This window comes from Aedes aegypti, chromosome 1 (genome assembly GCF_002204515.2).
Source record: "Aedes aegypti strain LVP_AGWG chromosome 1, AaegL5.0 Primary Assembly, whole genome shotgun sequence".
In the NCBI taxonomy this organism is placed as follows: domain Eukaryota; kingdom Metazoa; phylum Arthropoda; class Insecta; order Diptera; family Culicidae; genus Aedes; species Aedes aegypti.
The window spans coordinates 268,140,867-268,166,682 of record NC_035107.1 but is presented as its reverse complement, the minus strand read 5'-3'; the positions used below and the strand labels follow the sequence as shown (position 1 = coordinate 268,166,682).

Genomic DNA, 25,816 nt, shown 5'->3' with positions numbered 1-25,816 from the left:
TAGATTCGTCTATGAGAAAAACTTTGGGATAATGAAAAACGTGTTTTCAAAATCGTGGCGTGCCTAAAATTGAACAATAAAGTTACCAAAATCGAACAGGCACTGTAGTAGTTCCAGCACGCATTCAATCCAGAGACCGGTTCGCGAGATTCGAGTGGCGCGGTCACAGTGGCATGCCAAGTAGCGCACATTCATTAGCATTTTATTGCAATCTTCCGATGAGGCGAAGATCGGCACTGTTAGGGCGGACTGTTGCTCTAGTCTAAAAGGTGATTAGCGTTTCTTCCGACAAACTGTGTCGTTGTCGTCAACGTAGGCGACAACGAAGACATTATCGTGATACTCTGTTTATAAGGAACTGGCTAATAGTTGCGCACACTATTGGAAACATTTCGGTCCACTTTGCTGTGAACTATTTCTATTGGCAAAATTGATTTTTTGGATTCTTCGCTGCCGTGAATCGCAAGTCAGTCCCATCTGTAAAAAGTAGGCATTGAGAAAATGGACTGTGAAGTTGTTTTCCATACAAATATTCAAAAAAATCCAGAGGATTGGAAGATGTTCCAATCTTAATGAAACACAACTCACAACTTGCTTTCCATTACTATATCTTTCCGAGAAAAATATAAAGATGATCAAAACAAGTTACATTTTTGTGTTCCACGGTGCGAAAGTCTGTAGTGGGACTGATATGCGGTTACTTTTCATTATGGGACAATTTGTCTTGCTGTTTTTTCCTAATTTTTCCGAACAAATTATATTTTTCATTAGTGTAGCTGATAGAGCATTGGAAGAGATGTTAAAAACTGAACTCAACTCAATTTTGACAAAAATGCAGATGGGACTGACTTGCGATTCACGGCAGTTCGGTTCTAGGAATAAAGTTCAATAATTCAGTGCGCATCGTACCTTCGTGCTGTGCGTACACGAATTCTCTCTGCTCTTGGAAGTTTTCTTAAAAACTACCTAAAGCAATAAAACAGTACTTTTCAGTGCTACAAAAACAGTACTTTTCAGTGCTAAAATTAAAAACGGTACTTTTCAGTGCTACTAAAACAGTACTTTTCAGTACTATTTTTTCTACTATTGATCCCTTTACGATCCTTGTTTGGACCCGTGCCTTCGATTTTTCGTTGGACCCGTTGGCGAAAGCTAGCGGTGGTAATCCTTCTTGGACACCGTCTTGGGAAAAAACCTTTCGAAGGTCACGTCTTCTTTCGTTTATTAATTAAACATGGTATCAACAACAAACAAAAGGAAGGGTGAATCTCTGAATTCACTACTTCCTTCCAAAAAAGTGGGTTTTAAAACTGTCACTACACGTGGCAAGAATGGAAGAAAGGACGCTTCCCCGGAATGCGAACTTTCTTCCAAGGGTGAAATGAATAATTGTATCGAAATGAGCAATCAGTTCGATGCTCTAGACAAATTTTCCGAACACCAAATCGAAGCAGCCTCTAGCCCAGGCTCTTTGATTCAAGTGAGGAAGCAAAGAGTGCCGCCTATCGTGGTCAGTTGTTCCGAATTTGGGGGATTTAGGCAGGAGATCTTGAACTCCATTAGGGGAATCAAGGTTTCCTTCCAAATCGCAAAGAAAGGAGACTGTCGCGTTTTGCCGGAAACTCTTAAAGATCGTGAACTTCTTCTCAGACATCTTGAAGAGAAGAAGCACAAATTTTTTACTTATGACGACAAAACTGAACGTTTGTTCAAAGTTGTCTTGAAAGGTCTCTCAAGTGACTATAAATCACCTGAAGAGATCAAAAATGGAATAAATGATATACTTGGATTTTCCCCAGTCCAAGTAATCATTATGAAAAAGAGAACCCAATCTGGCATTGTTCGGAAAGGGCTTTCTCAAGAATTTTATTTAGTTCACTTTAACAAAAAAGAACTAAATAATATTAAAGCTTTAGAAAAAGCAAAACTTTTGTTTGATGTCCGTGTGACATGGGAACATTTCCAGAAACCTGGAGGAAATTACCAGAACCCCACTCAGTGCCGTCGGTGCCAAAAGTGGGGTCATGGTACAAAAAATTGTCGCATGGATGCTAAATGCATGATTTGCGGAGGTTCTTCTCACGCCAAAGACGTCTGTCCAGTGAAGGAAGATACCACCAAATTCATATATTGTAATTGCGGGGCTAACCATAAGTCCAATTTTTGGAATTGTCCTTCACGCAAAAAGGTCATTGAGGCTCGTGCCAGGCAGATGAAAGATAATATCCGTTACGATAACGGTCGTTTCCGCAATTTGCCTGGTAGAGTATCGAACAATGTTCATTTTTCAGTTAACGATCGCTTGATCATGAATCATACCCATCAGGAAGATCATAATCATGCTCATTCACGAACTAATTTTAATCCGTCGGGTAGCCGTTCGAATCTTTCTATTTCGAATGTATCTACCCACGGTAGATCCTTTGCCGATATCGTAGCAGGAAATTCGAACTCCTCCCCTGTTCGATCCATGGGTACCGATTCTACTTGTTTCAAATCAAATGGAAAAAACCCTACCGCCACAGGTAACTCCGCTTCTTCGTCTACCGGAAATTCCAATGGGAAATCACATGACATGTCTGCCTCTGATTTTAATTTTCTAACTGAACAATTGAATCTAATGATTGATGTAATGTTCAAAGCCACCACTATGACTGAAGCAGTCCAAGTAGGTGTAAAATTTACAAATCAAATTGTTATTGGATTACGTTTTTCTAATGGATCCAAATAATAATTTAAATATTTTAAATTGGAATGCTCGTGTTCCGTCTCCCGACGGAAGCGCAAATCATGCACCACCCTATTCCCATGCATACCCATCACCACCCTATTGCCAATCAGTGAGCGACACGCGTTCGTCAGCGTGGTCGACACCGAAACGTATGTCGGTTACATTTTCTCACCACTTTCTGCTCAAGCCAACCGCAGTCCCAACGGTTGCATCAGTCAATTTTCACCCGACGCCGAGTACGCATCGTTTGCGCACCAGAAGTGAAATTATTAAACGCAAATGTAAAGTAGAGAATAAAGTTTGTAGTTAAGCGTAGCCGTCCGCGTTCAATTCCTTCGCATCCCAAGAAAAGTTGGCCCTTGCCAATCCTCCCGCGGAAGTGATCCTTTCGCCGCGAAGTGTTTTGTTCCGCCGTGTTTTCCCCCCAAAGTGTATTACAGTCCGCTGCCTTTCGATCCACCCTGCTGGGCTCGAACATCTGGTCCGTTCCGAACCGGATCACTAGTGCCGTGTAGTGATTTCTTGTGAAGATTCTGCCGGATTTGACCGCCGGCCGAGTTGTAAATCCGGAGAAGAAAAACCCGTGAAAATCCCTCCTGCATTGTGCCGCCGCCCGAGTGGCGCAAGCGAAGAAAAAGTGTTGTGACGATCCAGCCGGATCGAGCCGTCGTCCGCCCGCGTCGTCGGCGTGCGAAAGTGAAAAAGTTTGCACACGCTGTGCATGTCCAAACGTGTTTGTGCGAGACGAGCTACGCGAAATTGGAACAAAGTGGAAAGTGAACCAAAACAAGATTGCTCCCTCTGCTGTGAGTGCCCGAGCAAAAACTTTGAACTGAAAAACTGCGTCGCAAGTTTCGACCGAAAAGTTTTCGCGCGTTCGAGAAAAAGTGTGCACAAATTGGTGCGCTGCGTAAAAGTGTTTTCGCGACGAGTTAAATTTCGAAACGCGTCCGAAAGTGTTTGAACTGTGCGTGATCCTGAATAAGAAGAGCGCGAAGAAAAACAGTGCTAAATGCCGCCTGTGACGCGGTCGAAGCAAGCCGAAGAAAAGACCGCTAATCAGCAGCAGCAGAGCCAAGATTCGGTATCCGTTGCCGATACTTCCGGATCGTTTTACGGATTCGCTGAGTGGGAAGCAGAAATGGATCCAGAAACCAAGAAGGAGTTCGAGAAGGCCGTAAGGCAGCGCAACCAAGTGAGGATGAAGCTGGTAAGAATTAACCGGACGCTGGCCAGCAATCAAGAAATTGGATTGGCACAACTGAATGTGCTTTCCAAAGGACTTTCTGCCACCTACGCCGAGTTCAGTCAACTCCATACCAACATTGTGGGGCTGGTACCGGACGAAGCGATGGAGGAGCAAGAACAGGAATACGCGGATTACGAGGAGATGCACTATGCCGCGTCCAACGTCGTCGAAGCGCTGATTTTGGCAGCAAAGCCAGCTGCTATCCCTCCAGCCAGTGCAACAGCACCTCAAGTGGTCATCCAGCAGCAACCATTGAAGGCACCGATTCCGACGTTCGATGGGGGCTATGCCGCCTGGCCTAAGTTCAAGGCCATCTTCCAAGACTTGATGGAGAACTCGGGGGATAGTGACGCAATTAAACTCTATCACCTCGACAAGGCACTCATCGGCGAGGCAGCAGGTGTCCTGGATACGAAGGTCCTCAGTGAAGGAGATTACGATCATGCCTGGGAAATTCTGACGGACCGCTTCGAGAATGAACGCGTGATTGTGGAAACTCACATCCGTGGGTTGTTGTCCCTCAAGAAGATGACCTCGGAGACCCACAAAGAGCTTCGAGCGCTCCTGAATGAAGCCACCCGTCATGTCGAGAGCCTCCGCTACCTCGAGCAGGAAATGACCGGAGTATCGGAACACATCATCGTGTATCTGATCATCTCAGCGCTGGACAAGTCAACCCGGAAGGCCTGGGAAAGTACCCAGAAGAAAGGACAGCTTCCCAAGTACTCGCAGACCATCGATTTCCTGAAGTCCAGGTGTCAGATCCTGGAAAACTGCGATGCAGCGTTTCCAACGACGAACCCCACAGTGAAGCCGAGGCAATTCCAGCAACTTTCGAAGCAATCCCAGAAGAGCCATGCAGTTTCCACTACTATTTCGCAAGCGTGCGAGATTTGTGGTGGTGATCATCGGAACATCCAGTGCACCGCATTGGACAAGCTGAGTGCCTCCCAGAAGCAAGAGAAGGTTCGAGCTGCAGGAGTTTGCTTCAACTGCCTGCGTAAAGGGCACCGCTCCCGAGAGTGTCCATCCGATAAGTCGTGCCGCAAGTGCCAACGCCGGCACCACACGCTGCTCCATGATGATGGGGCATCCATCCAAGTGACGAAGTCGAGCGTTTCCCTTCCCGCGGAGTCCGTGGTAAACCTACCACCGGTTCCGGCTGCTCCGGTTCAACCGAAGTCGGGGCAGATGAATCCTCCTGTGGACCAGCCTGTGTCCACTACCTGTTCGTCGAACTTCGCCCAGTCGTCCAAGACGGTACTGCTGCTTACCGCAGTGGTGCAGGTGTTTGACAAGCGAAATCAGCCATTCCCATGTCGTGTCCTGCTGGACAGCGGCTCTCAGGTAAATTTTGTGACCGAAGAATTAGCAAATCGACTAGGTTTACCGAAGAAGCCAGCTAACGTCCCGATTACTGGTATCAACGCCTTGCGCACCCTTGCCCGCGACAAGGTAACCCTGAGAATTCGATCCCGAGTATCCAGCTTTCAAGCCAGCCTGGAGTGCCTAGTGACACCGAAAGTGACGGGCACGATTCCATCGTCCAAGATCAACATCAACCACTGGGACATTCCTGACGGAGTGGTTCTGGCCGATCCTGAGTTCCACACACCCGACAAGGTGGATCTACTAATCGGCGCGGAACTATTCTTCGACATTTTGAAACCGAGTCAGCTGAATCTAGCGGACAACCTTCCGATGTTGCGAGACACTCACTTTGGGTGGATCGTTTGCGGCGTCATCGTCGAGCCTCAAGTCACCAACGTTTCCGTCCAGCAATCTAACCACGCTACCGTTGAAGAGGTCGAGCGAATGATGCAGCAGTTCTGGCAAATCGAGGAAGTGCCAGACGTTCCCAAGCTTTCGTCCGAGGAGTTGGCCTGTGAAGCCCACTTCTTGTCTACCTATCAGCGAGATGAAGATGGACGATTCATCGTGAAGCTACCGTTCAAGCAGAACATCAACCAGCTAGACGACTGCCGCGCTCTAGCACTCAAGAGGTTCCTGATGCTGGAGAAAAGACTTGTTCGCAACCCTGAACTGCAGGCGCAGTACGTGGAGTTCCTCCGGGAGTACGAAGCTCTTGGACACTGCCACGAAGTCCGTGAAACCGATGACCCTCCAAATCAGCTAGCGTACTACATGCCACATCACGCGGTGTTACGACCTTCCAGCTCGAGCACGAAATGTCGTGTCGTGTTCGACGCCAGCGCCAAGTCTTCAGCATCCGAGCTGTCCCTGAACGAAGTGCTGCAGGTAGGACCTGTAGTACAGAATGATCTGCATTTCATCGTCCTGCGCTTCCGGAAGTTCAAGATAGCGTTCACCGGAGACGTATCCAAAATGTACCGCCAGGTACAGCATGCGAAGCAAGACCATCGTTTTCTGCGAATCTTTTGGAGACCCCACCCGTTGCAACCGCTGCGGGTCCTGGAGTTGTCTACCGTTACCTACGGTACCGCATCGGCACCATTCCTAGCTACTAGGTGCTTGGTGCAGCTGGTGGAAGAAGACGGCGATGCCTTCCCAATCGCCTCTCGAATCGTGAAGGAAGAAATTTATATGGACGATGTGCTCTCCGGCGCAGACTCGGTGGAAGAGGCCATCGAGGCCCAACGACAACTGAAGCAACTCCTGGAGCTAGGAGGATTCCCCATCCACAAGTGGTGCTCGAACTCCGAAGAATTTCTCGAGCACATCCCCGAAGAAGATCGCGAGCAGAAGAAGCCATTGGAAGAACGAGGAGTGAACGAAGCCATCAAGGTGCTCGGTTTGCTCTGGGACCCGAGTGCTGATACCTTGTTCATCGCCAACCATCCGAAGGCCACGACAGCAGCCGACCAGCAACGCGTGACGAAGAGAATGATGTATTCGGAGATCGCCAAGTTCTTCGACCCTTTGGGTTTGGTGTCGCCGGTCATAGTATTGGCGAAGCTCCTGGCACAGCGACTGTGGCAGCTCAAGATCGGCTGGGACGATCCGGTCGACGAAGCAACAGCGCAAGAGTGGCAAGAATTGCAAACATCGTTGTCACATTTGCACCAAATCGATATCCCGAGATGCGTAACCTTCAATGAAGTGATTGCGTATGAGCTGCACGGGTTCTCCGATGCCTCTACCGTGGCGTACGGGGCCTGTGTCTACCTGCGAAGCTTGTTTGCCGACGGTTCGGCGAAACTACGACTCCTCACCAGTAAGTCCAAGTTGGCTCCTCTGCATGACCTTTCCATTCCTCGGAAAGAGTTGTGCGCCGCTCTACTGCTCACCCGGTTGGTGCAAAAGGTGTTACCAGCCCTGGACATGACGTTCCGGGAAATTGTGCTGTGGTGCGATAGTACGATTGTCCTGGCCTGGATACGAAAGCCGCTCAACCAACTACAGCTGTTCGTACGAAATCGTATCGCTGTAATCCAAGAGAATACCGGAGACTACAGATGGGAGTACGTCCGATCCCTGCAAAACCCCGCTGACATCGTTTCCCGAGGCCAATTACCCGAAGCACTGAAGAACAATCAGCTTTGGTGGAATGGCCCTGACTTTCTCCAAAGGGTGGACTACGACGTCGACTTGCCCCAGTTCGTTCCAGACGATCAGTTGCCCGAACTCAAAGGAGTGATAGCCAGTCCGGCTGTAAGTATCGAACTGTTTCCATTTTTCTCCAGGTTCAGTAGCTTCCGAACTATTCAACGTATCATGGGGTACGTGCTGCGATTCGTCAACAACTGCCGAAACCCTCGCAATCAGCGCGTATCAAGCCGACATCTGACCGTTGGTGAACTTCGTCGGTCAACTGAAGCCATCCTCCACGTAATCCAACTCGTTCATTTGGCGGACGAGATTAAGCGAGTGAATGCCAACGAACCCTGTAAGAGACTCGCCAACCTTCGTCCGATTTACTCTGATGGCCTATTGAGAGTGGGCGGCCGTTTGGATCGCTCGCTGCTACCCTTCGAAAATCGTCATCCCATCATCTTGCCGGATAAGGATCCGGTTGTACGCCTGTTGGTGCAACAGATGCACATCGAATTGCTTCACGTCGGGCAGACCGGCCTGATGAACGCCCTGCGCCAACGTTATTGGCTCCTGAATGCTCGTTCTACCATTCGTTCAATCACCCGTACATGCGTGAGATGCTTCCGAGTCAACCCAAGCAACACCAGCCAGCTAATGGGCAACTTGCCGGCTGCCAGAGTTGTACCATCACCTCCGTTCGCCGTCACCGGCGTGGATTACGCTGGCCCGTTCATCATCAAGCAAGGAGCGCGCCGTCCAGCGTTGATCAAGGCATACGTCTCCGTCTACGTGTGCATGACTACCAAGGCCGTCCACCTGGAAGCAGTGTCGGACTTGAGCACCGATGCTTTCCTGGCGTCCCTTAAGCGTTTTATCGGACGACGAGGCATGGTTCAACAGCTCCACTCGGATAACGCCACCAATTTCCGAGGAGCCCATCACGAGTTGAACGAGCTCCACCGACAGTTTCAAGACCAACAGTCTGTGACGACCATCGAAGACTTCTGTCGCTCCCGTGAGATTGAGTGGCATTTCATCCCGCCGGATGCACCGGAGTTCGGCGGCCTCTGGGAGGCCGCAGTAAAATCTGCGAAGACCCATCTCAAGCGCATCGTCGGCAACGTCAAGCTAACGTTTGAGGAGCTAACCACCGTCTTGGTTGAGATCGAGGCGGTACTCAACTCTCGACCACTGTTCACCATCTCTAACGACCCTGCGGACCCGCTGGTGATTACACCGGCCCACTATCTTATCGGCCGTCCGCTCACCGCCATGGCCGAGCCTTCCCTAGAGAATGTCAACGCAACCCGCTTGACTCGATGGCAGCATCTCCAGCTCATGCGAGAACATTTCTGGCGCGCCTGGAGCCGGGAATACCTCAACACGCTGCAGCCAAGGAAGAAGAATCTCCGAACTGTGCCCAACATCAGGAAGGGCATGGTAGTTCTACTCCACGATCGAAATCAACCTCCTCTCTACTGGAAGATGGGCCGTGTTACAGCGGTCTACCCTGGTGACGATGGCTTAGTCCGAGCTGTCGACGTCTACAGCGGTGGTTCCACCTTCCGCCGCCCAATCAACAAGCTGTCAGTGCTACCTATCGAGGACAACCAGCCTGGTTCCGACCAACCGATACGTAAGGATTGTTGAGTACCCTCAACGGGGGGTGTATGTTCCGTCTCCCGACGGAAGCGCAAATCATGCACCACCCTATTCCCATGCATACCCATCACCACCCTATTGCCAATCAGTGAGCGACACGCGTTCGTCAGCGTGGTCGACACCGAAACGTATGTCGGTTACATTTTCTCACCACTTTCTGCTCAAGCCAACCGCAGTCCCAACGGTTGCATCAGTCAATTTTCACCCGACGCCGAGTACGCATCGTTTGCGCACCAGAAGTGAAATTATTAAACGCAAATGTAAAGTAGAGAATAAAGTTAATAGTTGTTAGCGTAGCCGTCCGCGTTCAATTCATTCGCACCCGAAGAAAAGTTGGCCCTTGCCAATCCTCCCGCGGAAGTGATCCTTTCGCCGCGAAGTGTTTTGTTCCGCCGTGTTCCCCCCATAGTGTTTTACAGTCCGCTGCCTTTCGACCCACCCTGCTGGGCTCGAACAGCTCGTTCTCTGAATGGTAAAGAGGACGAGCTGTTTAATTTTCTTACGGTTAATAACGTGCATATAGCAGTTATTACCGAAACGTATTTAAAACCTGGATCTAAACTCAAAAGAGATCCTAACTTTTTTGTTTATCGTAATGATCGACTTGATGGGGCATGTGGGGGAGTTGCAATCATCATTCATAGGCGTATAAAACATCAACTGTTTTCATCATTTGAAACTAAAGTTTTTGAAACTTTAGGTGTTTCTGTTGAAACACAGTTTGGTAAATATACTTTCATAGCTGCCTATTTGCCTTTTCAATGCTCTGGGCAGCAAGTTAATTTGCTCCAAACTGACTTGCGTAAATTGACTCGCAATAAGTCAAAATTTTTTGTCATTGGTGACTTTAATGCCAAACATCGGTCATGGAATAATTCTCAAAGTAATTCCAACGGCAGAATTTTATTTGATGAGTGCTCTTCAGGATATTTCTCAATTCAATACCCTGATAGCCCCACATGTTTTTCCTCTTCTAGAAATCCATCTACGATTGATTTGGTCTTAACCGACTCCAGTCATCTTTGTAGCCAACTGATTACTCATGCTGATTTTGATTCTGATCATGTCCCTGTTACATTTCAAATATCCCAAGAAGCGATTCTCAATCCTTTCAGCTCCACTTTCAATTATTTACGAGCCGACTGGAATATATATAAAACGTATGTTGACTCCAATCTTGATGTTAACATTTCTTTAGAAACTAAACTTGATATTGACAATGCTCTTGAAACTTTAACAAATTCCATTGTTGAAGCCCGGAGCATTGCAATTCCAAAATGTGAAGTAAAATTTGAATCCGTGATTATAGACGATGATCTTAAACTCTTGATCCGTCTTAAAAACGTGAGGAGAAGGCAATTTCAACGCACTCGCGATCCTGCTATGAAAATTATATGGCAGGATTTGCAGAAAGAAATCAAGAAACGTTTTGCTCAATTAAGAAACAAAAATTTTGAAAATAAAATTTCTCAATTGGACCCTGGCTCTAAGCCCTTTTGGAAATTATCTAAAATCTTGAAAAAACCTCAGAAGCCAATACCGGCATTGAAAGAGGAAAACAAATTATTGCTAGCTAATTGCGAAAAAGCTCAAAAACTTGCTATGCAGTTTGAAAGTGCGCACAATTTTAATTTAGGACTTACTAGTCCAATTGAAAATGAAGTTACTCAGGAGTTCGAAAATATTCTCAATCAAGAGAACGTCTTCGAAAATGCCTGGGAGACTGATTTGGAAGAAGTGAGAACTATTATTAAAAAAATCAAAAACATGAAAGCTCCTGGCGATGATGGAATTTTCTACATCCTCATCAAGAAACTTCCAGAAAGTAGCTTATCATTTTTAGTTGATATATTTAACAAATGTTTTCAATTAGCATATTTTCCTGACAAATGGAAAAATGCTAAGGTTGTTCCAATTTTAAAACCAGACAAAAACCCTGCAGAAGCTTCTAGCTATCGTCCAATCAGTTTGCTTTCCTCCATCAGTAAACTTTTTGAAAAGGTTATTTTGAACAGAATGATGGCCCACATCAACGAAAATTCAATTTTTGCCAATGAACAGTTCGGATTCCGCCATGGACATTCGACCACTCATCAACTTTTACGTGTAACAAATTTGATTCGTTCCAACAAATCTGAAGGCTATTCTACTGGTCTTGCTCTTCTAGACATAGAAAAAGCATTCGACAGTGTTTGGCATGAAGGTTTGATTGTAAAATTAAAAAACTTTAATTTTCCAACATACATTGTTAGAATAGTTCAAAGTTATCTGTCAAATCGTACACTTCAGGTTAATTATCAGAACTCCAGATCTGAAAGACTTCCTGTAAGAGCTGGTGTTCCTCAAGGCAGCATTTTGGGACCAATATTATACAATATTTTCACATCTGACTTACCTGAGTTACCTCAGGGATGTCAAAAATCTTTGTTTGCGGATGACACAGGCCTCTCCGCCAAAGGACGAAGCCTGCGTGTCATCTGTAGTCGATTGCAAAAAAGTTGCAAAAATGGAAGATTTCTCCTAATGCTTCCAAAACTCAACTAATAATATTCCCACATAAACCAAAAGCTCTTTATTTGAAACCTTCAAGTAGACATGTTGTCACGATGAGAGGGGTTCCAATAAATTGGTCAGATGAAGTTAAGTATCTAGGGCTCATGCTAGATAAGAATTTAACTTTCAAAAATCACATTGAGGGCATTCAAGCCAAATGTAATAAATATGTAAAATGTCTCTATCCCCTTATTAATAGAAAATCAAAACTTTGTCTTAAGAACAAGCTGTTGATATTCAAACAAATTTTCAGGCCAGCCATGTTGTATGCTGTACCAATATGGACTAGCTGTTGTAATACCAGGAAGAAAGCTCTGCAGAGAAATCAAAATAAAATTTTGAAAATGATTCTGAGGCTTCCTCCCTGGTATAGTACCAATGAGTTACATAGAATATCCAATGTTGAAACATTGGAACAAATGTCAAATACAATCATTAATAATTTCAGGCAAAAATCGTTACAATCTTCTATTGCCACGATTAATGCGTTATATGTTTAGGTTAAGTTAGGTTAAGTATATTAAAAACGTTTTTTTTCTCTTATAAGCAGGTGAAATCAACTCACCTGTAAAAAAACTGAACTGCTACGGCAAATGAAATGTAATATGTTGTTAACAAAATGTTAATTAAATCTTAAATTTGTTTTACCAAATTAGGATGATAGTGTTGTCAAATAACACAGAACACCTAGATATAAGAAATGAATGTAATGTTTGGAATGATACTAATAAAGAAATTAAAAAAAAAAAAAGTTCAATAATTATTCTGAATTGGAAGTTTTTGGATAAAACCATTACGCTGCTCTACAGTAATAAGTATAGATAAATACATACAGCTAAATATGATACTCCTTTTTTACTCTTGTTAATTTGTGTTTGCACACACAATTTATAGCTTCTGATTCTACCCCATTATCCCGAATCCCGTTACCCCGAATACCATTAACCCGAACGCCATTACCCCGAATTCCTAAACCCCGAACGACCCATCACCCCGAATTCCAATATCATGGAGAAATGTCAACAATATCACATGTCAAGATAATTGTAAATTCGGGGAAATAGCATTCGGGGTAATGGAATTCGGGGTGATGGCATGTGGGGAAATAGCATTCGGGGTAATGGGGTAGAATCAGAAGCTATAAATTGTGTGTGGAAACACAAATTAACAAGAGTAAAAAAGGAGTATCATTTGAAGGAAATCTCATTCCTTGGTTCTTATCAATAGTGCAAAATCACCAAAAAGCTCATGATTCCAGTTTATGTTCACAATGAACAACACTGATAACGTAGTCGACTGAATGGCGACGTACACGCCTTTATCAAACATAGATCTTATCACGGACGACAAACCCAAATGCTACTAGTGAACAAGTCGTGGTACCCTACGGGAATTTGCCATATCCGACTGAGCACTGTCAAGAGACGTTCTCGAAAGCCCCAGCCAAAGTTTACTCGCTGTGATTAGATAAAACTGATCAATCTCCCGCTCATATCTGCACGCTGGTCGTCATTTGCCATGGCACATACATATTAGCACGACATTTATCGCGCTGCTCATTGGGCGCTGTCGCCAACGAGTGCTACTCATTATCGTTTCTTACGCAATCTTTCAGAAGGCGCCGCACAGAGGAATAACTAGAACAAATTCGTGGCCATTATTTCAAATTTTAAAAAAATTAAGATTTTTGATCTCGATTATTTTTTTAATTAGCTATGTTTCTAGATAAAATGATGAGATAATTTTCCGCATTTCCTGGAAGAATTTCTTGTAAAATATTGGACGAAAACCCTAGAGAAATTTGTAGGAATGATCGGAAAAAAGTGTTGTAGTGTTAACTGGTGTGGAACCCTAACCCTTCCAGGACAAACGATTTTTAACCTTTAAAATCAAATTTATCTTGCTAAGTGGTAACGCTCCAGAATGAAGTGTACTTTTCATGAGTCGTTCATGTGACTTGTTGGTTATGGAGAAAACTGAGAGAAAGTATATGTGAATCCGTTCTTGAATGAGCAGTTTGAAAAAAAAAAACGAAGTTCAGCACAATTGTGCTGCTCCATCCCGAAAAATGAAATATGTGAATATGAAACAGTCCTGCAGTCGATGATTGTTTCATCGGCCATTGTGTACAACGACTTCCTCCATGGCAAACAGTCATCGTTTCAGTAAATTTGACGTCATTGCCATACAGTAACTGCTTCTGTATACGAAATAGGATAGAAAAAACGTACCGTTTTCCGGCAACGCCATTGTGATCAGCTGCAGTCATTTGACAGTTTTCTTTCGCACGTTCGTTCGACCGCTTGTATTGTGACTGCTGAAGACAAATGCTATTAAATTTCAACGAAAACGTGTCAACTATTGTGATTGTTTACAACACTGTTTGCTTGTATTTAATGACATTATTGATTATCGCTAAAATACACATCCAATAAGTGAAAAAATGCCTAAATCAAATATAAACTTATTGCGGCGCTTATATTAAATCCACATCCAGCGGCGGCGGTAACGCGCAGAAGATATGCGCGCAATTCAAACGCAACGTCAAAATTCAAGTAGGCTTGGATTTTTTCGTTCTTCAAGGACGCAAATGTTTCAAATTTGCTAAATCTGGTGTCCGAAATTTGCTATACTTGGTGTCCGAAATGTATAACAGACAGAGGGCTTTAAAAACGTTATTTTGCAAGCTAATTCTGCACCTTTTAATCTTTTTCTCCCTAGAAACTAAAAGTACAGTAATACATTGAGCATGTGAGTAACTTTACGGGTTAATATATTAGTATCTTATGCAGTAAATTAATCTCCGTTTCCAGACCTATCCTTAGTCTGTCCAAAATTCATAATTTACCCTAGAAGGCTTTTCCTTGTCTGTTCCGAAGTTCGGGGTATCTTGCTTCTTTAGTTTTCTATTTTTCGACGTGCTTGATGGTCCATTTTGGCACGGATATTTGAAAACCGATGGCTTCGCGCCATCCCAGTATAGAATCAAGGATTTTCTGTACCTTTGAGCGGGTCCATTTTGCTAATTTGGACTTTACTGCGATTATAATGTCATCTGCATACATTCACATACATTCCCTTGGGCTAAAAATATTTGATGGTATTGACTGCTAGTAAGAAAAAGGTGGCTACCAGAACGGACCCCTGTGGTACTCCGTTATCTTGGGTTTTCTGGTTAGATAATTGGTCTTTCTATCATACTTGAAATTCTCTACGTTCTGGGAGCGATGGAGTGCTCAAGGATTTCCTGGGGCAAATTCTGGAGGAATTTCTTCTAATCATCTTTTGAAAAATCTTTGGGAGATTGTTTTGCAGAATTGGTAGAGGAATCTCTTGAAAAATTTCCGATGAGATCCCTGTAGGAATTCCTGAAGGTATATCAGTTGAAATCTCTAGAGAAATCACTAATATGATTCTAGAAGCTATTCCTCGTAGAGGAATTCTTCAAGAATCCGTTGATTAGTCGCGTTATAGTCTCTGAAGGTTTCGCTTAAACCTGTAAAATGTAGCATCAGAATTCAAGGCAAACAGAATAAAGAAAAAGTGATATAGAAGACCATTTTGTAGTTGGTTCTTGTCAAGGAGTAGTTTCAGAGCTGCGGGCCCCTAAATTGTAAATTGAGGATTTCATCAATGTATTCTACGAAGATTTTACCAGAAATTGTCAGCTCTGGAAGCTGTTGTAGATATTTCAGATCTTTACAAAAATCTACCAAAGATAACTGCGACATATATCGGTCAAAAATTTCACTTCAACATTTGCCAAGGATTAAGCCGCAAATATTCTAACAATTTTTCAAAGTTTTCAATTATTAAGGTCATGGGTGCAGAGCTACTTGGACCAGTTAAATGTTATGAATTTCACGTGACGTTGACAATTGAATATTGCTAATATCATCCTTCCCCGTGGAAAAAGTCATCGGCACGGCATAAAAAATAGCAGTACACTGTAGTCATCGGGAAATGTTTTTCCGGTGACTTTTTCCGAATTAGGTACTATCAGTTGGCAATTAATATTTGATACGATATTTCACATGGAAGGGTGCTATAAGCATTTCAAATTTTCTAAAATGTTGTCATTTAACAGCACTGACTTGGACCCTTTCATGATTCACTTTGGCATGAAGGGTTTTGTGGCTGAATTCTCTGAAACTTTGCAATAAGAAGCTCTTAAAACGACGGATATTGTGGCCAAATATGAACGCATTAGCTTTCAAAAAACCCCACTGCCGAAGTGAATCAAAAGTGCCATGAATAGGATCTTGCTCCCAACTGGGTAGAATAAGAAAGGGTGAGCGTTAAGTAATTATATCAGACTAGCATTCTTCAACTGATTGAATGACATTGAAGTAGGGCTGTGCAAAAATCGATATTATCGGAACAATTTTATCGATGCGATATCCAATATCTCTCGATATTTTTCGATAAAACTGATCGATCCAATAAAATGCCCATTAATAAAAACAACATTAATTGACTATATTACATAAATAAAACTAATTGAATAAAAATTTAGATATCCGTTGGGTATGGTAAAGCATCAATAAAAAAAAAATCAAGTAATGTAATCCGTAATGCAACAGCTGTAGTCAAACAAAGCAGAAATTATCAGTTTTACTTTGAAACATCTCGTATGAAAATTAACGAATATCAGTTCGATATCAAATAATCCGATACATCGCCGATACCGATATTGAATGATATATGATATAGTCGATATTGATAAATCCTCATAGTGCTCAGCCCTACATTAAAAGTATTTTCACACTTTAAAGCAGTGTTTCCCAAGATGATAATAAATCTACGAGTGGAGTTAAATGATATAGTACTAAATTCAGTTTTTTCATCTACTTAGTGTTTCCCAAACTTTTTTTGTTTCCCCCTTGAGGCCAATATATTTTTGGAATCGCCCCCTTAATATATGATTCAAACATTTGAATTAAGTGTAATAATGTGCTGTACTTTCGAACGATATTTTATCAAAAGCGTTCCGAAACTAGATGATATTATTAAAAATGTTAAACATATCGAATAGATGTGATTTTGAGAATCATATTCATGCTAAAAATGGTCTTTGATTTGCATATCCCTCAATATCGATAACCGACAATGATTAAAACCCGATTTATTGGACAGTATGCTATGCAGTTGACTCTCCGCATCTCGATATCTCTCCCTATGTCGATGAATTCTTCGGTCCTTTCATTCTGCATATAATTTTCTTCTCCATGTCTCGATATCTTCAATTATCGATGTGGTCTTGTAAATTTTTCATTCTTGTTTTATTTTTTTTTCGTTCGTCGATAAATAGGCATATCGAAATAGTATTATTTCGATATGCCCATTTATCGACGAGCATATTTTCGCGATTTAAAATAATTGAAGTGGATAAGATGACGTCTGCCTGTTTATTATTTTTCCTATTTTCATTTCAATCGAGCAGGTTAGTACTCATAAAAATATGTTCTTTTTTATCTCTCCTTTTCTCGATGGTTCCTACGATAACGAGATGAGGAGAGTCGACTGTAATAGCAATTCGAATATTTTCTTGTGTGTATTACGGGCTACTAAATCAGTTTTTAATACAACATCGGTCCACTTCAAATATTTAAATATAATATGTGTAATATGATACGTTAATTGAGATTGCATATTGATTTTTTTCCCTTTAAAATTAATGGAATGATTTAAGAAATTGTGAATAATACATGTTCGACGTTTATGAAAATGGGTTGTTTATTCAAATCCATGGAAAAAATATATGAAAATCCAGAAATTTTTTTAACTCATTTTCCACAGCAATAAGTATAGAAGGGATTATCTCTAGCTCTAAGGATAACTCAAATTTTTACTGATGTTCTGAAGGTTCAAATTCGACGTTTCTCTGATATTTCTTCAAGTATTGTTTTGAATAGAGTGTTTTTTTTTGTTTTCGGTATTCAACTGTGTTATCATTGAAACCCAAGTTTAGCCTGCCAAATTTCATGAAATTTGTTGTACTTTTAAGGCTAAGTAGCCCGTCATTCGTTTTGGCAACAATGATGACTTTTAAACTTGCATTTCAAAGTGATAAAACTCAATCTTGATAGTTTATATTGACTTGAAAAAGTATCACAGTACGCGCTAACATGCATTACATGCTGATACTTTTTCAGCTGTGTCAGTGCAAAACCAACTGATTTTCTTTGATTCGAAATCGTGAGATGAATAATCAACAATCATTACGACGCGAACAAATTTCAATGACGGCCTACTTCGCCTTAAAACATGTTATCTGCGAATTATCATTCCGATTCAGCGAAATCTCAAAAACCTCTTATTCTTAAATTTACATGATTTGGAAAAACATGAATGCAAATCACAAACACTTTATTTTCGACGATCATCAAGTGTTTTCTATCATAAATTCAAAATGAACATGCTTAGAGTTTTAAACAACCTAAGGTTAAAGAAATCCTGGAAAAATTTTAGTTTAGAATTGATTATCCTTCAGACGCATTAGTAATAGTTTCTATGTACTTGAGTGTGTTCTTCAAAGGTTGTAAGTAATAATTTTCAACTGCTTCTATGCCAACTTTTTCGCCCCCTTTTTGGATTTTTCGTCACCAAATTATGTTTTACAAATTTTCGCCCCCTTGGACCTGAAAATCGCCCCCAGGGGGGGGGGGGGCGAATTCGCCCACTTTGGGAATCACTGCTTTAACCCTCTAAATACTCAAATTTTTATTTTCGATCTAAATATCATTTTTCGTTATCTAAAATCGTTCTAAACACGTTTTGGGCAATGATTTATTTTTATTCGCAAATCTATGAATTTTGGTTTTTGATTCTTGTAATTTTTATTTTTGAACATCCCTATTCTTTTTTATTTTTTCTTGAAGCCTCTCCTGAGTACTGATTTTTGGCAATAATAAAAATCACATGTTTACGGTTCTTTAGAAAATATTAGTTTTGTAATTTTTTCGATGCATGTTTTATTTTCCGTGTAACTAACGGAAAAACAGATTTGAAATAATTTCAATACCATCAGGCTCTTCTTCTGTGATAGGTTGATTGTAGAAAAATATTAGAGATACGATTTTTTATATTACATGTTAAATTAACCCCAGGCATTTGTAGGTTATACAAGAATACAATTTTTCAAACATTTTTCAAAAATACAAAAAAGTTTCAAAAGTCATAAAGAACTTCCCTAATATGCGTGTTATGAGCCAAGGTTTAAGCCAAAAACAAAATCATTTTTATTTTCGAGCTACAAAAAATACACAAATTTGTACCCCGTCTAAAGGCGGGGTTGGGTATTAGAGGGTTAAAGAAACAAAATACCGTAAAACGGGGTAACTTTGATAATGCGGGTAACTTTGATAGTGCGAGACCCACAACATATTAAACGAAATAACGAAGTTTCTGTTAATCAGTTAAGCAAAACAAATGCAAAAGTAAAGAGTATTAGTATGACAGTTCATGTCAAAGCTGTTTTCATTGGAATCAAGTGCATTTGAGGCTTTTTATACGAATATTTAAAATTGACACAATTTAAGCATTTTCGAAACGCTTACAAACAATCTGTTCTACGATCACTATTTGATGTAGTTTTGAATAGTTGGCCATTTATCTTTGACAGCCTAGTTATCATAGAACTTGAATACGGTCTCAAATCTCTTAGCGAATAGCATTTTCACAAACTGGGACCATTTTTGTAATCTAAGTCAGAAATTTCCATATAACGTTAAACGCCTAGAGGTATGCAATGCCCTACAAATGTTCGTTATTCATTCAATTTTGTTCGATTCATACTCCATTATCAAAGTTACCCCAAAACAGAAAACCAACTTTCGATTATATGAAAAATTATATATCCATTCATAATAAATCTTTTGGAAATCTATCTACTGCAATCGATAGCTAGAATGCCAGTACTTGTTTTAAAAATATAAATTATTATTCTTTGAAACAGCATGCATAAATATTCAAGTTTTCTTCGAAAAAACTATCAAAGTTACCCCGTTTTACGGTATGTTAAAATTTGGAAATATATGAAAGATCAAAAATCAGCAATTCGGTAACAGGTGCCTCACATTTAAAACTCAAACAAGAGAAACAACACTTATTTTCAATGGCTTCGCAGACTCCCTGGAAACTCGTCCCCACGGCCCCGTAGGGGATCACTGTTTAGGAAGCCCTGCTTGGAAGACCTTCCATTAAAAAAAGAGATTTTTAAAAGACACTAAATTATAATAGGGACCGAGTCTCTAAGAAGAGACCTGCTACCAGTCCTGAAATTGATCCTATAATAAAATATAACCTTTCTCAAGCCAATATTAGGACTTAACAAGATCAGTGAGGGCAAAATATAATTTTGGCCATGGTCGACCCACATTACTCCTATGTGCGCCGTAGCTAACAGCAAATACCTACACACAAGAAAAAAAAGTCGCAACTCACCCTTAATCAGCGGCTCGGACACCATGGTCATCTCCTCCTGCGGGATCATGTTCATAAGCCGGGCAATGTCCGTCGCCAACATGCGGTCCACCACTTCGAGTAGCGGAATCTTCAGCGAGTGGAATTTGCTGAAGTCCTGATTGGCGAGCACTTCCTGCATCTTTTTGATGTCGGGGAAATCCCCGGGCGAAATCTGGTGTTCCTTCTGGATCCGGTCGTATACCTGGCCGAGGTTTTTGATGAGGTCTTTTTTCTTGCTGTCCTTGCCAAACACCGAAGGCATATCTTTTCGGAGTTCTGCGATGATGAAGGCATGCACCTTGGCCAAACGAGCCCGCTTGATGAGGTCATTGAGCTTCCGGAGGGCGGCGTTTCGTGGGAGCGATTGCAAATCCCTGAACAGATCCTGCTCTTCGTCTTCGAAGAGGCGACGATTCACATCGTAGCGAAGAGGTTGATCCCAGAAGGAACCGATGTAGACACGAGCCACTTCGGGGGTTTGCAGAACCTTACCCAACGACCACATGAGAGCACCATAAACTCGCATCAACTGCTGGTGGTCGATCATGTCCGCCTTGTTGAGCACTATCCGGATCTTGTCATCGTGACCACGCAGGGCCTCAATCGACCGGCGGAATTCATCCGAAATGTCCAGCTTGTGTGCGTCGAACAGCAGAATAATGCGATCCACTCGCTCGGCGAACCACTCCAAGACCCCGGTGAAATCGTAACCACGGTCCACTCTTTGTTTCTCTCCGGACAGAATACCGGGGGTGTCCACAATCGAGATGGCTCGCAGAACTGGCGAAGGCACTGTCGAACACTGGAACCTATTCAGGAAGGCATTTCCGTACTTCCCCAGAGGTCTGAACTGCTTCTTCGGATCAACGACCAGGGCATTACCGGGAATCATGCCCTCCTTGTCGTCGTACATGACGGCAATGAAGCGATCTGTCGTCGGTTCCGGTCCAATCCGAATGCCCGGAAAATCGCGCTCTAACAGATACCGAATGAAGGTTGTCTTACCGGTCGAATACTGGCCCACCAGCAAGATCATCGGCTTCGCGTCGAAATCCGGATCCTCCAGCTTCGGCGAGTGGAAGTCATGGAAGCTGTAATGCTCCTCCAGCGGAAGCAGTTTGCTCTTGTAGATCTTCTTCAGCTCCCCCAGCACATTCTCGACCACCTCTTCGGTCTTGGTTTCCCGTTTCAACCAACTGAACATGATTTCACTCTTTTCCTACTATCGGTTACTTCACGCACGACACCCAACACTCTCTTGCTCCAATTTCCCGTCTTCTCCGCGCTCTAGATAATTTCACACAGACCGAAAGGAAAATTAGTCACACCCGCAATCTCAACTAGGGGGCGGATTTCTATCCCCAAGTAATTCACGAATTCCCACACTATCCACTCCCGATCAGTACACCTTATCAACGGAACCGAACAATCGAACGGACGGAGGATTAATCAATCGCGCAAAAGAAAGTGCTTTTCTCGATAGAAAACCTGGCGGGGGTGAAAAGAGGATCAAGATAATGCTGGAGAAAATGCTGGTCCCGATCGCACGTACGCGATGATGATGGATACTCTCGCGGATCTCTACTGAATATTATATTTTAATCGGACACTCGACGTCGCGATTCAGTGGTGGAGCTCTGAAGGGGAATCTGATGACACATCACACAAGACTGTCGAGATGTTTTCTTCGCGAGTTCTTTGTGTTCTTCGCTTTCGGTGGCAAACGTCTTAAATGTCAAATTCAACGGGGGATTCCACATCGGTGATTTTTGTTGCGAAACCCGCGGGCCACACCCTGAGAAAAATTTACAGAAAATATATTGCTATAGGCCTATTCAAATGACGTCTCAAATCAGCTGATCGGGAAGCACTTTGACATTTCTTTTATGAAAATGACAGACCCGTGTTAGCACCGGTCCTCCACCGATGTAAACAAATGCATAGACGGATCTGTCACATGAAAAGGCCTATAGCATCATAAAATTTCAATTGGCTTGTTTAGGGGTATCCTGTTTTTTACATAGGGAAAGTGTACCAGTTATGGCCATAGTGGTTCCCTATTTGGCCATATGTGAAATTTCAATAACTTTAACATTTCCTATCTATTGGAATGTTTTAACATCAAGATTGATCTTAAATCTTACTATTACAACACACAAAACTTTTCAAAAAGTGAACATAGTCAAGTAATCAGGTATGGTGAAATAAGGAACCATTATGTCCATAACTGGTACACCTACCCTAGTCTGATTCTACGTTAAAAACTGAGCCAGAATTCAAAGTTTCATAATTTTCCGTGCCCTGGAACTATTTTTAAAACACATTTGAACTTAGTATGGAAATCGCGTTTGAATCACCCCTCAGCAAATTTTACTTCGGTACGAGCTGTCATTATGTAAAATGAAATGTCATTCAGTGGACGGAATGAAATCGTATTAAATCATTTACTATATCAAAATTAAGATATTAAAGCGCAATAAAATCGTGTTACATTTAGAAAAATGCGCTCTTTCGATACGGCTACAAAAAAACGTGAATTTTTCATCACTAAACAACCCAATTAAAAAGTACTTGAACATTTTTCTTGAAATTTTAGATTTACATTTTTTTAAGTTTCTCTTTTGTTGTAATTTATTTATTCAACGGAAATGCTATGGATCAATGCACAAATGCTCGAGTTCATTCGTTGACGTTTGAGCGGAGCCGTGTTATTTATGTGGCCATGGCAACGAGTGAATACGGCTTATGAAAAAAAAACAACTCAGATATAGGGGCTTTTGCCCTCCAATAGACTCACTCCTAAAAAATTGTCCCACCAAAATATTCTCAGTTGGGTTTGGCAAACACTGACCAAATGTCTGAAACGTCAAATAGCCAAATATTTGCACACTTGGCGAAGTGTGTACAGATAGCCGAGCAATACCTGATCAAACTATGGTCTAATCCACCGGTGTACTAAATTTGCTCGGTCTGAGAATTGTGACACTAGAGCGGGGCACGCTCCCGTATGGTCGCCACGTGATCTGGACCCGCTCTAGTGTCAAAATTCTTCGACCGAGCTGGTTTAGTACACCAGTGGATAAGACCATTGGCTGATGATCCGGAAGATTTGCGCCTCGAGGCACAATAAAATTTTCATTTGCTAGAAGTCTAATTTACACAGCAAAAAATAATGTAATTTGCATCGACGTAATTCAGGCCGATGTAATAAAAATTCGACGTAACCGTTTATTTCGAGTGCAAAATAACATCTTTATGATGTTATATTACATCGCTACTAAATTACACTGAAAAAACTTTACCAATTTTCATCACATTGGATTTGTGTAATATTCACATCTGAGATATATAAATATTACACAGAAACAGCTGCAACCAGGTCATTCCGACATACTTTAGTGATATTACACAAACTCAATGCTATTTCGCATGCGATACGAATACAATAATAAGTCTCGCAACACTGCCCACTGACACTGCTCGGTGGTTCGGTCGAAGTGTCATGGCGGCTTCCACGCGCGTCCGCGATCGCTCGTTTTATTAATATTTCCGGCTTTATTATAATAACTTGATTCAAAGGTAAGTTGAAACAAATTAAAAAAAATCTTCAGGAGTTGTTTTAGGATTATTTTTTTCAGGAGATCTCCCAGGACGCCATTCAGAAGTTTCTTCAAAAATTCCCCCAGGAGTGTCCTCAGAAATTTCTCCAGAAGATATCACGTAAGTCTACGAACAAGACGATCTGGATCCTTCGCAGAACATCCGAACTGTGCAGAGCAAGACCAGTATCGACATGAGTCAGCTGGCGCAATATCTGCTCGATCACGAGTACGAAATCATGTCCGGAATAACCGTCAAACCGCAGGAGAAACCCGTGGCCCCGATCATTCTTTGCGAACAAGCCGTCAAGAAGCAGCTGGAGGAAGGACGAACGCTCCGAGCGGTTGAAGGTTCAGGCCAACGAGTACAAGGAGATTGTAGCCAACCTGGAACCGCTGCACGTGCCGCAGCCCAAGGATGACCGCCTCGAACAGCTGGAGCAGGAGACCACCAAGGGGAACCACGACTGGATAATGTCCCTCATCCGTGGCGCAGAAATGCCCGTGACCCGGATCATCGACCACGAAAACCAACAGAAGCACAATCAGCAGCAGATCAAAACGAAAGCTGAACAGCTGGCGTGCGAAATCATAGGAGAGTAACTGAGAATGAAGCCTCACCGTGCGGCTCGGGGGGGAACTTTGCGGTATTACCTTCGACCGAGCTGACTTCGGCTTTCAAAATGAACATCAAAGATTAAGTGCGACTGCTTATTGGTAAGGTAAGATTTGCTATTTTGGGACATTTGCTTTTTACTTCTTTGAATATTAATCGTTTTGCGGAACATAGATCCCCCTATACAGTAATCTCCCCAGGACTTTCTTCAGAAGTACCTCGAGGAATTCATCTCGGAGTTCCGTTAGGAATCCCCTCGGAGTTCGTTTGTGGATTCCTCCAGGTGTTCCTTAAGGAGTGCCTCCGGGAGTTTCCTAAGGAATTCCTTAAGGTTTTCTTCTAGGAATTCGTTCATGCGTTTCTATGAGGAGGATTTCTCCAGAAATGCATTTAGAAGTTTCTAGAAATTCGTGCCGAAGTTCCTTCCGTTATTTATTTCCCTATACTTGGGATTATACTTTCCAGGGAGCGATGGTTTTAGATATTCGATCGCTGTATTTTGTAGTGTCGATTAGAGGTTGCATGAACTTCAAATCAATGACAAAGCTTACGGTTAACATTTCATTTATACTCCAGGAAAATATAATTTGTAACTGGTGAGAAGAGTACACACTGAGGGTTGGTTATGAACACAATCAGACCCTTAAATGTGCAATGTGGGTTAGTATATGGGAATGCCATTGGTTTGTAATCTTCTACGAGGTTTTTCGAGACCCAACAGGGCGCGTGCACCGGGTTGCGGATAAGAGCATACAGTATCTACTTAATATAATAGAGCAAAAAGCCTATGAATTAGGTAATGTTTAGCGATCTTCTATGGTGTTCTATACTATAAAGTTTTTCACTCACTGTGAATTCTGACCTTTATAATATCAATAGTGACTGTTGAAGGGACCATGGAGTTAGGGAGATAAGAGTTACAGAACACGAAACCAGTGCAACTGCGATCCAAGGGACCATCGAGTTAGCCTTGAAAACCAACTTTTACTATGGTTCTCTAACTCGATATCGAGATACGGAATATCGAGTAAGGGAGAGTTAACTGTATCTGTCTTACGATCCGAAAGGCTCAGCTATGCTGTAAAAAAGTTATTTTGAAACTACTCATATAGGGCATTGGGGACAATATGAGCCATCCCGGATTTGACCTCAAAAACAGTATTTTAAAGTCTAGTGTCACGATGATCTGCTAGAGGATGCTTCAAATAGTCAAATTTCAATATAAGTTCCTTAAGAAATGTCTGCATGGCAGAGAAAGAGCAGATATTTAGTTTCTTCATTCCCCAAGGATTTCTCCGGGAGTTCCTTCAGGAATTTGTCCCGAAGTCCCTTAAATGACTCCTAAAGATATCCTTAGAAATGTGTCTAGGAACTCCTGCAGGACTTCTTTCAAAACTTTACCCAGGAGCAGTAGCGTAGATTCA

At 42.3% G+C, this 25,816-nt stretch overlaps 1 protein-coding gene across 2 annotated transcripts in view; it reads right to left on the bottom strand.

The window, feature by feature from the left end:
• Positions 1-21,855, bottom strand: part of LOC5573319 (EH domain-containing protein 3) — a 61,608-nt gene extending 39,753 nt beyond the window's left edge. Inside the window, exon 1 of one of the 2 annotated variants that reach the window (XM_021837753.1) lies at positions 20,157-21,855. In XM_021837753.1, the coding sequence (XP_021693445.1) occupies positions 20,157-21,381 (1,225 nt within the window). In that variant the 5' untranslated portion in view covers positions 21,382-21,855. The remainder of the gene's footprint in view (positions 1-20,156) is intronic. The other variant, XM_001654488.2, reaches the window with a different exon arrangement.
• Positions 21,856-25,816: the final 3,961 nt, after the last annotated feature.